The sequence below is a fragment of the Ptychodera flava genome, chromosome 6 (genome assembly GCF_041260155.1).
Source record: "Ptychodera flava strain L36383 chromosome 6, AS_Pfla_20210202, whole genome shotgun sequence".
NCBI lineage: Eukaryota > Metazoa > Hemichordata > Enteropneusta > Ptychoderidae > Ptychodera > Ptychodera flava.
In genome coordinates, this window is record NC_091933.1 from 22,232,757 (window position 1) to 22,244,656 (window position 11,900).

At 38.9% G+C, this 11,900-nt stretch overlaps 1 protein-coding gene across 2 annotated transcripts; it reads left to right on the forward strand.

The window, feature by feature from the left end:
* The first annotated feature begins 38 nt into the window (after window positions 1-38).
* Window positions 39-10,608, forward strand: LOC139135175 (DNA-(apurinic or apyrimidinic site) endonuclease 2-like). Of its 2 annotated transcripts, XM_070702442.1 has the most exons (7): window positions 43-246; window positions 1,013-1,096; window positions 1,688-1,874; window positions 3,025-3,171; window positions 3,933-4,002; window positions 8,801-10,274; window positions 10,324-10,608. In XM_070702442.1, the coding sequence occupies exons 1-6, from the start codon at window positions 132-134 to the stop codon at window positions 9,944-9,946; spliced, it is 1,749 nt and encodes a 582-aa protein (XP_070558543.1). In that variant the 5' UTR covers window positions 43-131; the 3' UTR covers window positions 9,947-10,274; window positions 10,324-10,608. The 2 variants fall into 2 exon arrangements, with proteins under 2 accessions (XP_070558542.1, XP_070558543.1); XM_070702441.1 differs by lacking the exons at window positions 8,801-10,274; window positions 10,324-10,608 and adding an exon at window positions 5,618-8,338 and having other exon boundaries at window positions 39-246.
* The last annotated feature ends 1,292 nt before the right edge of the window (window positions 10,609-11,900 follow it).

Genomic DNA, 11,900 nt, shown 5'->3' on the forward strand with positions numbered 1-11,900 from the left:
AATCAGAACGAGCCATTCATCACTAAGATGCGCATGTGTAGTGACCCACGATGTCTTGACCCATATGATGTACAACCACCGTCCATTCCCTTTGCTTTGATAACATTTGGTAACATTCTCACAAATTGAAGATGAAGATACTTTCTTGGAATATCAACGGACTGCGCGCGTGTAAAACCAAACTCGAGAAATTGTTTGAGTCATTGGACGCAGATATAATTTGCCTACAAGAAACAAAGATCACACGTACGTACATCATCGTTGCGTTGTTGTGCTTGTGGTGTAAACTTCCGGTTTGCCACTTGCACTGTAGTCTGTACACTGTACAGTTACACCACACATACATGCACGCGCTGCATTACTCTTGTGCCATTTCCATCTTGAACGAACCACCCGTAAACCCAACACTGCAGGAAATGCTGATATGTGTCGTATAAGTGCTATTTTACTGAGTCGTTTGCGTGAAAGAGAAAACAATGTGTATGCAGTCATGAGCGCGCGTGCTTGTATGACGGGCATGTCTCAATCACTATCAGTGCATACTCCCTGGATAACACCACCACTTTTTGTATGCATGGTAACACTAATCTGTTATTGCAGTCATCTTTAAGGTTCAGCTTCAGGATCCACATGGTTGCTATATTTGCACTGCCTGTTTTATTATTGTCATTGTCCAGGATTAAGTATAGAACAATCGGAAAAAATGCTCATATGACATTTCTCTTGTGTGTGTGACAGTATAAAATACACCCCTACACGTAAATGTTGTCTGCTTTTCCCTCGCGACACACTCATCGGGCAACACGTCATCCCGTCCCGGTATATTCATTTGTAAGCATAGATACTTGAGAGGGTGTATAGTAGAGGAATGTATGATTTATATTCCAAAGTTTGACACACAAGAATAGATCTGTCAAGTTTCAATTTCTTGTCCACACTCACAACAACATCAAAATGAGTAACAACAAATAAACATTAATTTAATTAATTGGCAATTTTTGATGTTGTACAGATGGTCAGTTAGATGAAGCCTCGGCCATAGTTGATGGCTACAACTCATATTTCAGTTTGTCAAGGGGAAAGCAAGGTTACTCAGGTAAGAAATGTTCCTTTGGCTCTGCAAGGTTGACATGCCAACCCTATTTCATGAAATGCAGTATGGGGCAAGGGTGGTATATCCTGGTAATGGAAACTCACTTTCATGGTGAGACACATGTAATTTAAGCTGGATGATAACGTTATTGCCATGCTTTCGGGTGCCTGCAACGCCTGATTTAAGGAACTGTTAACCCTTATATCCTGCCACTTACCCATCTGCCAAGTCTGTAAAAAGTGTTATGACCTAATACCTTTACGCACTTTCGCCTACTTGGCGTGGTATGTTATGGTAGGTTTAGTCAGTAAAAAAATTATGGGAACTGTAACTATGTTCTATGAGGCCTTCAAATGTTCAACTCTTTGTTAAAATGCAACCTATGGGACGTTGTCTGTAAACAATTTGACCCAATGGTGACATATGAACTTGACAGGATAAGGGTTAATGAATATATACTTGTTATCCTGATATTGTGATATTGCAATGGCACCCTTGCCTTTTTGTGTATGTGCAGGAAATATTGTCAATTTGATCTGTGTTTCTGCAAAATGAATTTTTCAGATTAATGATATCACTCTTTACTGATTCAAGGTGTGGCAACTTTCTGTCGCGATAGTGCATCGCCAATAGCAGCTGAAGAGGGTTTGACTGGACGACATGCAAGTAGTGCTGGGAAGGAAAAAGTTGGTTGCTATGGTGATCTCACTGACTTCACAGATGAAGAGCTGCAGAGCCTTGACAATGAGGGCCGATGTGTCATCACGGTGCATAAAATAAAGTATGTCTCTTTTTATAGAATTTAATTTATACTCACACTGCAGATAGGAAACGGTCAATGCTTTTTTGAAAGAAATGACATGCACTGACATAAAGAGATAGCAAAGTTTGGCCAATGTTAATGAATATGACAGTCTTAAGCTTCATTACAGGGTACTCATATACAAAATGTAATTTGACACTAGTGATGCGAAGTGCACATAAAGTTTTCAATGCAAACTAAAATGGTTTTCATAGAGCCTCATCCCTTACCCTAACTCTGACAACTCCCTAGGATGCTGCAGTCCAGTGTGCAAGTCTTGAAGTCTAGTTTGCTAGTCCTACAGTCTGCTACCTGCAGTTTAATTAACTAACCCAATAGTGTGTTAGTCCTGTAGTCTGGTTTGTTAGTCCTGCAATCTAGCTGCTAGTCCTGAAGTCTAGTTTGCCAGTCCTGAAGCTTAATGTGTAAGTCCTTTTGTCTAGTTTGCTCGTCCTGTGATCTAGATTGCTAGTCCTACATACGTTTGATATCATACAAATACACTAATATTCATTACATTATCAGACTATAGACCTTTCTCACGGCCCCCTTGCTGGCTACGCACTGCAGCTGGTGTAACCAGGGTCAGCAAGGTGGCATAACCTTTTTAGGCTATGCTGGCTTGTGATGAGTCAGTCTACACCAGCCATAGTGTGTAGCCAGCAAGCAGCTGTGAGACTCTAATCAGACCCGTGCAATGGGAAATTCATAGATCTGAGCATAATATTTCGTGGTCTTCGACCTTCGACCACTGGATTGCTCACCCCTGTGATGCATAATTTAGGAATAAAGTTTAGATTTTATATTTAAAATTGTTGAGGTAGTAGTGTGCTGTTGACTTGTCTACGGGCTACTGCTGTTGCCCTCATATACTGGTAAAGTGAGATGTATGGTGTTACCATGCAACTTACAGGATTATTATTGCTCTTTAGAGGTGCACTTCATGGTGGAAGGTCAATAGCTATATATGTATAAATAGATAAATAAATAAATAAATAAATATATATATATATATATATATATATATATATATATATATATATATATATATATATATTCTGTTTATTTGAGTGTTTTATTTAGCTATTAAACCGTGTTTTACTTATCTTTACTTTTTATTTCTCAACAGGGATAGTTCAGGTAACGAACGTGAAGTTGCAGTAATGAATGTTTATTGTCCTCGCTATGATTCTGAAGATGAGAAGAGGTTGCGCTTCAAACTTGATTTCTACAAACTCCTTCAAAAGAGGAGTGAAGCACTGCTCAAAGCTGGAAAGTAAGTCTTTCTTCTTGCTCCATTTTCATCACTTTGTATGTCCAGGTGTTGTAGGAAAGTGACCCGCCCCTCTCCCACCAGACACTTACCCAAACTCTGGTTTGAAATGTCTATGTGGTGAAGCTCCATGTGATAACTGTCCTGATACACCTGTCCATGATTTGTGGTAATACTTCGTTTAACCCTTTGAGTGCCAAAGTCAATTTTTGTTGCCTTTATAAAATTTAGCCCAGATTTTTTTTTCAAATTTGTCCAAAAATTTTGATCAGAAACTGAGATGTATAAAAGCGATGTCTGTTTTATCCAAAGTTATCAAAAAATTACAGAAAACTTCATAAATATTGGAAAATGTTGAACTAAATGGAATAATTACAGCACTTAAAGGGTTAAAAAGAATAAGGATTTATAATGGCTTATATGGCTTTGTTGAAAGTAGATAAAAATTTTTGGGCTTTTTGGGGTGAAGGGGGTAATGGTATGGCAATTGATTAACAGAAAAGTAGATTTACATAGAAGTTAAACGGAATGAATCGACTATTCTGAATGAGAAGTGTGTGTCTTGCAGTTAGTGAATTGTATGATATGAAATGTATTCCGAGTGGGACACAGGTAAGAATGTACTTTGAAGAAACAAGTACGTATTAATATCTCCGCTATCTGAGACAAAGCAAGCCCACTGAAGTAGCCATCAAACTGCCTGTCAGATGACTCAACCTACCGGTACTCCCATCAGTGATCTGATAGTTTTCCTTGTATTTCAGGCATGTTATTATCCTTGGTGACGTAAACCAATCACACAAACCCATCGATCACTGTGAACCAGATGACAAGGTATGTCAGTCAAAATTTAAGTCCTGCCAACATTTATGATGTAATTATAGCATTTCTGCTCAAAATTGCAATATCACGCAAACCACCATGTACCACTTTTTGTACCGTCCCTCATGGCTCATGCTAAATTGAATGAGGTTGTTGTTATGAAACCTCCAATTTTGTGGTTCCTGGTTCTCCCCATATGCGAGATGAGCTGTGTGTTTTAGATAACCATTCCTTCAACAGAATGTTACATGTGTGGTCCCTTCCTTTCTTAACCAATGCCCCCTTGCATCAATGTGAAGTTAGGGGGATATACAAATTTGTCTCAAAACCCTTGAGAAAACACTGCAACAAGTACCAAATATGTCAAATTGGCAACTTCAAAAGTGTTCAATCTTTTGAATGGGATTCATCTATTGTTTTGTGTGTGTGTACTGTCTAACTCATATTTTTTAAAGTCTCTGAACTGTAAATAGTCGTTGATGGCCATGGCAGTTTTCAACGGTTACCAATCCAAGATCTCAAACACTGTGTTTGTTAGAATTGAAGTTGCCATTTTAATATCGGTCTCCTCGCACATAGTTCCCCTCTGGCAGTTTTAGTGTCAGGTCTGAATCTCAGCCAAGAGGTTCTGTCTAGACACCTAGTGTGTGAGTATAGCAGTCAATGTGTTTACTTCCATACCTTATTTACATAGTTTGTCCTTGCTCACTCTATGATGAACTCTATCCACCATGTGTTGTGAGTTCTGGTAATCCAGTAATCAGTGGGTAGTTGTTGTGTGTTACGATACATTACGTAATTGTTGTTTGCATTCATGTGGGGGGATCTGTTCCATTAAAAATAGCAGTGTCATGATTTCCCTTTATCAAAAACCTCTATAGTATGGTAATTTGCCTGTTGTTCACTAATGTTTTGACGGCTGTTTGCCTGTTCTGTAGGCACGCGACATGATGTACTTCACTCTGTTGTGACATGTAGCATACCCAGTAGATTCATTTATATTGCCTGTATTTACAAGTTCATTATTAATCTGGCGTGTCTTTTCCATTTTGATGGTTCCTTCAAAAGAGCAATCACTTTGTTTTTCTGTTTCTCATGATGTACCACAGCTCGCTGTGATATATTTTACTGTAAAATTTACTGTAAAATTTTCTCATGCATTAATTCTTTTCTCTATGAATGATTAGGTACTGACGTCAATTTCAGACCATGCCATGATTGAATTTGTGTGTTGCAATATACCTAATAAATTTCCTATTTTGTTTGCCAGTCCTTTTAATTTTTGTTATTTGTTTTTTTTGCAATTTGGGTATTTTATTTCACTGTACATTCCATGCATCGATTTAGTCCTAGCATTTGAATCTGTTGAGCTTTACTTGTGAATCATGTTAAACTTGTTTAATGATACTTGTTACTGATTCAAAATTAAAATGGTGCCAATCTGTGTCATGATTATAAGCATCTCCAGAATTTGTAAGTTTTTGTCTGCCAGTGACAAGGAAAGACTATAAACTCTACAGTAAAAAGGGATTTCAGGAAAATCAAACATTTACAGAAGTTTGTATTCAAGAATTACATTCCTGTTAGATTTATGCTTACGGCTTGTATCTTATGTCTCTTTATCTAGAGATACTTTGAAGCCAAGCCTGGTAGGTATTGGTTGAGTCAGTTTCTCTGTGAGCTCACAGAGGATGGGAGACCAATCATTGAGAAAAGGGACTGCCCCGGGACTTCTGAGTCAGAGTCGGACAGTCCTGAAAAGGGTTCTGGAAAGGAAAAATCCGGTGGCCTTTTCATCGATACTTTCCGGTACTTCCATCCACAGCAGACAGAAGCGTTTACATTCTGGTCAACGCAAACGTCAGCAAGGCAGCTGAACTATGGAACCCGGATTGATTACATAATTGCTGATATTCCGCTCTGCGAGGAGATTTTTGAGGATTCAATGACCATGCCGGACTTTCAAGGCTCGGACCATTGCCCCGTGAAAGCCACATTGAATTGTACAATCATTGCGGCCAAGAGATGTCCATCCCTATGCACAAAGTACATGCCGGAGTTTGCCGGGAAGCAGCAGAAACTGTCGGCATTCTTTTTACCAATGAGTAAAAAGCCAGCAACTCAAGAAAAAGCTGCATCATCACAGAGCCATGTCCCTCCTGAGGACAAACGTACCAAAGAAACAAAACTGCCTGTCGAAAAGGAATCAAGTTCAGGGGCAGGCAAACAACCTCTGAAAAGGAACAGTTCCAACGTAAAAGGCGGCCCAGTAAAGAAGCAAAAGACAACTACAGATGGAAAGACAAAACACGCTGGAAAGATCTTCAGCTTCTTTCAAAGGAAAGAAAGTACTCCCAAAGTTGCCAAGCCAGAAGGAAAATATGAGGACAGGCAGTCATGTGAGCCTTCAGAAAAGGGCTTATCGGAAGATTCAATCGAAAAAGTATGTCCTGCAAACAACACAAGCAGTACTTCAAATGATGAATGTAGCACCTCTCAGAATTTGGACAACTCGTCGGGGGCATCCAGGCTATCCCAAAGTTCTGCAGAGGAGTGTGAAGAGAGGAAGAAATCGCAAGCAGCTCAGTGGAAAAATGTCCTCCGTGGTCCCCGGCCACCACCTCTCTGTAAAGGTCACCAGGAACCAGCCGTTTTGAGGACAGTGAAAAAGTCAGGACCGAACTATGGCAAGCAGTTTTACACATGTGCGAGACCAGAGGGCCGAAAAACGGACAAAGAAGCTCGTTGCGATTACTTCATCTGGGTGAAAAAGAGATAAAAATATATCACTGCCAGTACTGACAATCCAGATTTTGTCATCTTATCTGGATAAAATGTTTACAATTTTTTTAATGATGATGATTAACAGAATAACTGAAAGGATTTGATAAACCATGTACAATTCAGCTGATTAGTACTTTAGTCAAGTATGAAGAAGTTGTTCATATCTTGACTATGATACAGAATTCATTCATTAATAGCTTTCCCAATGCATGGTGTTTTCACCTTCACAGTGACAAGTTTAGATAATGATTTATGTATTCTATCTGTTCGAGGTTCTTGCAGGGTACAAAAATATACTTTTTTAAATCAAATTATTCATGTATCTTCCTTTGCATTTGATTTTTACCAAAAAAAGGAATGAATCACAGTGATAGACCACAGTGTAAACTTATGCTATTCTATTCTACCATAAGTGATACTACTCTAACTTGTTCAGTATCTTGGTCTGTCGACTGTATCCTCAATCAGTCTGCATAAAGTGTAGGCAATTTTGGAAAATGACATGAGGTGTACTGTACATTTGTCATGGTGTAGGTACATGTATTTACTGTGTCCGTGTTATCCTAGTCTCATGTAAATTTGTAATAAAGGTAGCTATATATCTGTCATGTTTAAAGAATCATTTGTTTTTAATGCTACTCGTCACACTTTTTCATTGTGAGTGAGGAAATTACATGCTCATTACTTTGCTCATAGGCAGTGGAGTGAAAGACCATGTGCTTTGCTGCACTCACTCAGCTTCCTCATCTGGCAATTTGAAGAGCGCCCCCTAGTGATATAAATCCATGAAGTGTTTTAAAGTTGTTCACTGACTTAATTTCCCAGTCTTTGTCTCTATACGAGATGTAAAGAGTGCTGGTCTTACACATATCTGGGAAGTTATTTTATTAAAAATTCTTGGTATTGTCTTCTGATTTCTATTTACCTCTCATAAACAAAGTTACCGAAACTTGAAGCACTCTCTCTCATGCACCAAGAAAAAGTGTCAATTTAAAAAATTACATCTCACATACACAAAGCTATCATGGGAACACCACAAAGTATTTTTGTTTTTTGTGTAAAGGCCCTTGAATGCAAAGGATCAATGAATGGTTATTTTTAAATTTTTTAAAATTGATTTACAAAATATTAGGCCACAGAATCATGTGCAAGTAAAAATGAGTGGATCCACGTCTATCCTACAACAACTCTCATTAAATGGAATCTATTAATTTGTTCAGGCTAAGTATATTCTGTAAAAATTGCTGTTTTTTGTTTGTCAGAATGGCTGCGATGGATGGCTAATCGCATTACTGTATTTTGCTATAGTAAACCTTTATGTTAATGTATCTGCTGTTTGCCTGTGTTTCGACGGCCATCCAGCCGTTTAGTAGGCATTGAACATATGCTACATTCTGTTGAAAATAGCACATCTGGTTTTAAGTGTATTGCCTCTGTACAATAGTTCAGTAATCTTGTGATTTTTGTTCTTATCAGAGTCCATTATATATTGAGTTTTCTTCAAAAGAGTAATTACTTTGATTTCTCGTGATGTATCACAGTTTTTGGCAATAAATTTCGTCTCGTATTACATGTGTAAATATTTTCTGTATACACACATGTTGACATAAAAGGCCAGATTTTTTCATGATTTGTATGAGAGATGTGTCAATCGAGTTTTTCCTATTTTTTTGTCTGTCTTTTGATGTTTGTTGTTGGTGTTTTGCAATTCTGTTATTTATCACAGTATACATGTCATATATTACACCCCTAATATAGGAATCAGTTTAGCTCTATTAATGAATCTTGTTAACTGGTTAAATTGATATATTTTTACTCATTCCCAAGTGAAAATGGTTCTTATGTCTGTCATGTCTAGGGGCATCACCAGACTTTGTAAGTTTTGTCAGGTATGATGGCGATAAACCATCACCCCTTGAGGAAAATGAGGGGCGATTGGAAAACTAATAGTATCAGATGTATTTTATTCAAGAAATACGTCACAGTTAGATTCATGCTCACAACTTGTACTTTTTGTCTTTTGCAGAAATACTTTGAAGCCAAGCCTGGCAGGCGATGGCTGAGTCAGTTTCTCTGTGGTCTCACAGAGGATGGAAAACCAATCATCAAACAAAGAGACAGCTACAGGTCTTCCGAATCAGAGTCTGACAGTCCGGAAAAGGGTTCTGGAAAGGAGCACTCCGGTGGCCTTTTCATTGACACTTTCCGGTACTTCCATCCACAGCAGACAGAGGCTTTCACGTGTTGGTCAGTAGCGTCGTCAGCTAGACAGCTGAACTATGGAACCCGGATCGATTACATTATTGCTGATATTCCACTCTGTGAGGAGACGTTTGAGGATTCTATTACAATGCCTGATTTCCAAGGCTCAGATCACTGCCCCGTGAAAGCGACACTGAAGGGTACCATCGTACTTGCCAAGAAGTGTCCGTCGCTATGCACTAAGTACATGCCAGAGTTTGCCGGGAAGCAGCAGAAACTATCGGCATTCTTTGTACCAAAAAGCAAACAGTCAGCATCTCAGGAAGAAAGTGCTCTAGCAAAGGATACATGCACAAAAGAAACAAACTTACAAGTTGAAAAAGAAAGTAACACTACGACAGGTAAATCTGCCCTGAAAAGAAATTGTTCCACCATTACAGGTGGTCCGGTGAAGAAGCAAAAAACTGCAGGCAGCGAAAAGACAAAGCATGCTGGAAAAATATTCAGCTTCTTTCAGAGGAAGTCTGAGACTGACCCAAAAGTTGCCAAACTTGAAAGAGACAAATCTGGAAAATGTGAAGAGAGTCTGTCATGTGGATCTTCAGAAAGGGGTTTATCAGAAGATTCCGTTGAAAGAGTACTTCCTGCTAACAGCGCCAGCAGTACTAATAGTGATTGCGGGACTTCTCAGAACTCAGAGAGCATGTCAGAGGCATACAGTCTCCCCCAACGATATGTAGAGGAGTATGAAGAGAGGAAGAAATCGCAAGCAGCTCAGTGGAAAAATGTCCTGCGTGGTCCTCGGCCTCCACCTCTCTGTAAAGGTCACCAGGAACCAGCCGTTCTGAAAACTGTGAAAAAGTCAGGACCAAACTATGGCAGGCAGTTTTACACATGTGCGAGGCCAGAGGGCCGAAAAACAGACAAAGAAGCTCGTTGCGATTACTTCATCTGGGTGAAAAGGAGATAAAAATGTTTCACTGCCAGTACTGACAATCCAGATATTGTTATCTTATCTGGATAAAATTTTTAGAATTTTTTCATGATGATGATAACAGAATATCTTAAAGGATTTGATAAACCGTGTATAATTCAGCTGATTAGCACTGAGGTTTTTCATGTCCAAACCTGAAAACACAGGGTTTCCACTTGATTCTGAGCCCGCCATTGCCATTATCATAGGACGCAAAATGTCATTCTTTACCAACTACTCTATCCACAATGGTTTCACCACAACTTTGACAAGCTAAGGTGTTGTTCTATGTACATTTATTTTATCTGTTCAAGGTCCTCGCAGGGTAGACTTGTTCTATGTACATTTATTTTATCTGTTCAAGGTCCTCGCAGGGTAGAAAAACACTGTTACTTTTAGTTTTCACCAAACCACAGGTATAAGGAATTAGTTATAACATTTGCCACAGAATAATTCCTACTGTTCTGTTCTACCAAGGCTAATGCTTCTCCATAGGGTACTGTATCATTAGATGTGGTCCAAGGTTTGATTCACAATCAATCTGTATACAGACAATGACGTGAGGTCTACAAGCATGGAACTACATGTAGTTAATAATACTATGCCTTTGTTCTTTTTATCAATCTGGTATATATTTGCAATAAATGTTTATCAGGTCATTACAGGGCTGCACTTTCTGCCTAATTTTACCGCAGGTGAGGTACAAACATGTTCTCCAAAACTCGCTGCTTCTCTGTGTTTCCTAAGCTAAGCGCCCCCTAGTGACAGATCCATGAAGTGTGTTGATCCGATCTAACGTCAATTTCTGATCTTCTTAAAGGGTATATATTAAGACACACACACACACACACACTCTCTCTCTCTCTCTCTCTCTCTCTCACACACACACATACACCAGGAAAATAAGTAATTTCTTGAAAATTAATTAGTCTCCCTTATTCTATTCACATGGATACCATTTATCCGAAATGTGATTGAATACTGAATAACCGTGAACATCAGAAAAATTATTTTGAAAATTTATTTGATGGACAACAACATTGGACCGATAGAATTATTTACGTGTGAAAAAACTGGTTTCTCTTGCATCTGCCAACAATCATAAAGTGAAACTTGCGCTGAATAGGCAGACAAATTCTGAATAATTGTTACAGGTCAAAATAGTTGTCATGGACGGCTGAATACATTACTTTATTTCAGGCAATCTCCATGAAAGCTACGAAATTGTCAGGTCAAAAGGTGTTCATTTAACACATGTAATGAAACAGTCTTTCTTATAATCGTCAAATTTTAGGGGCAGACCATTTGATTTCTGGGGTTGGAGGATGTTTGGGGGAAATGTTGGTAGGTGTAGGAGAAAATTATTTGATCCGTAATGGCTTGAGAGAAAAAAACGTAAAGAGATGCAGGATTGACAATCAGTGAACTTGCTGTCACACTGACAAGGAAAAAATCTGCCATACCCATTTCCTGTAAACTCTCTCCCAGGATATCAAACGATTCTCTCCTGTAGCTTTTTAAAGGGATACATTCATCGGAACTGCGCTCAAGGGTCGTGAGGGACCCATACGACCAAACACTGTATCCCAGGTACGATTGATGGAAGTTAAAACATGTCTGTCATAATCTACTTCGTATAATTTAAATGTTGCACCTATGATGACGAGGTGCATCTAGATATCGTGCACGAAATACATTGTTTGTAAACAAGTAACTCGAACTGGCGCAGTTCCGACGTGACCAGTTTTGATCAGTAGTTGCCGTTGTCGTCATAGTTGTGGTTATGTTAGGCAGTCGTTGCCGTGTCCATGTGAACTGTCTCTAGCTCATGACGCACAAAAAACCTACGGGTGAAATAAACAGGAATGGGTCGTTAAATTCAAGCATCGCATCGTTGCGTCGTACTCCCTCCCTTGAACGGCTTGGTCCTATGACATTTTGGAACATTGTC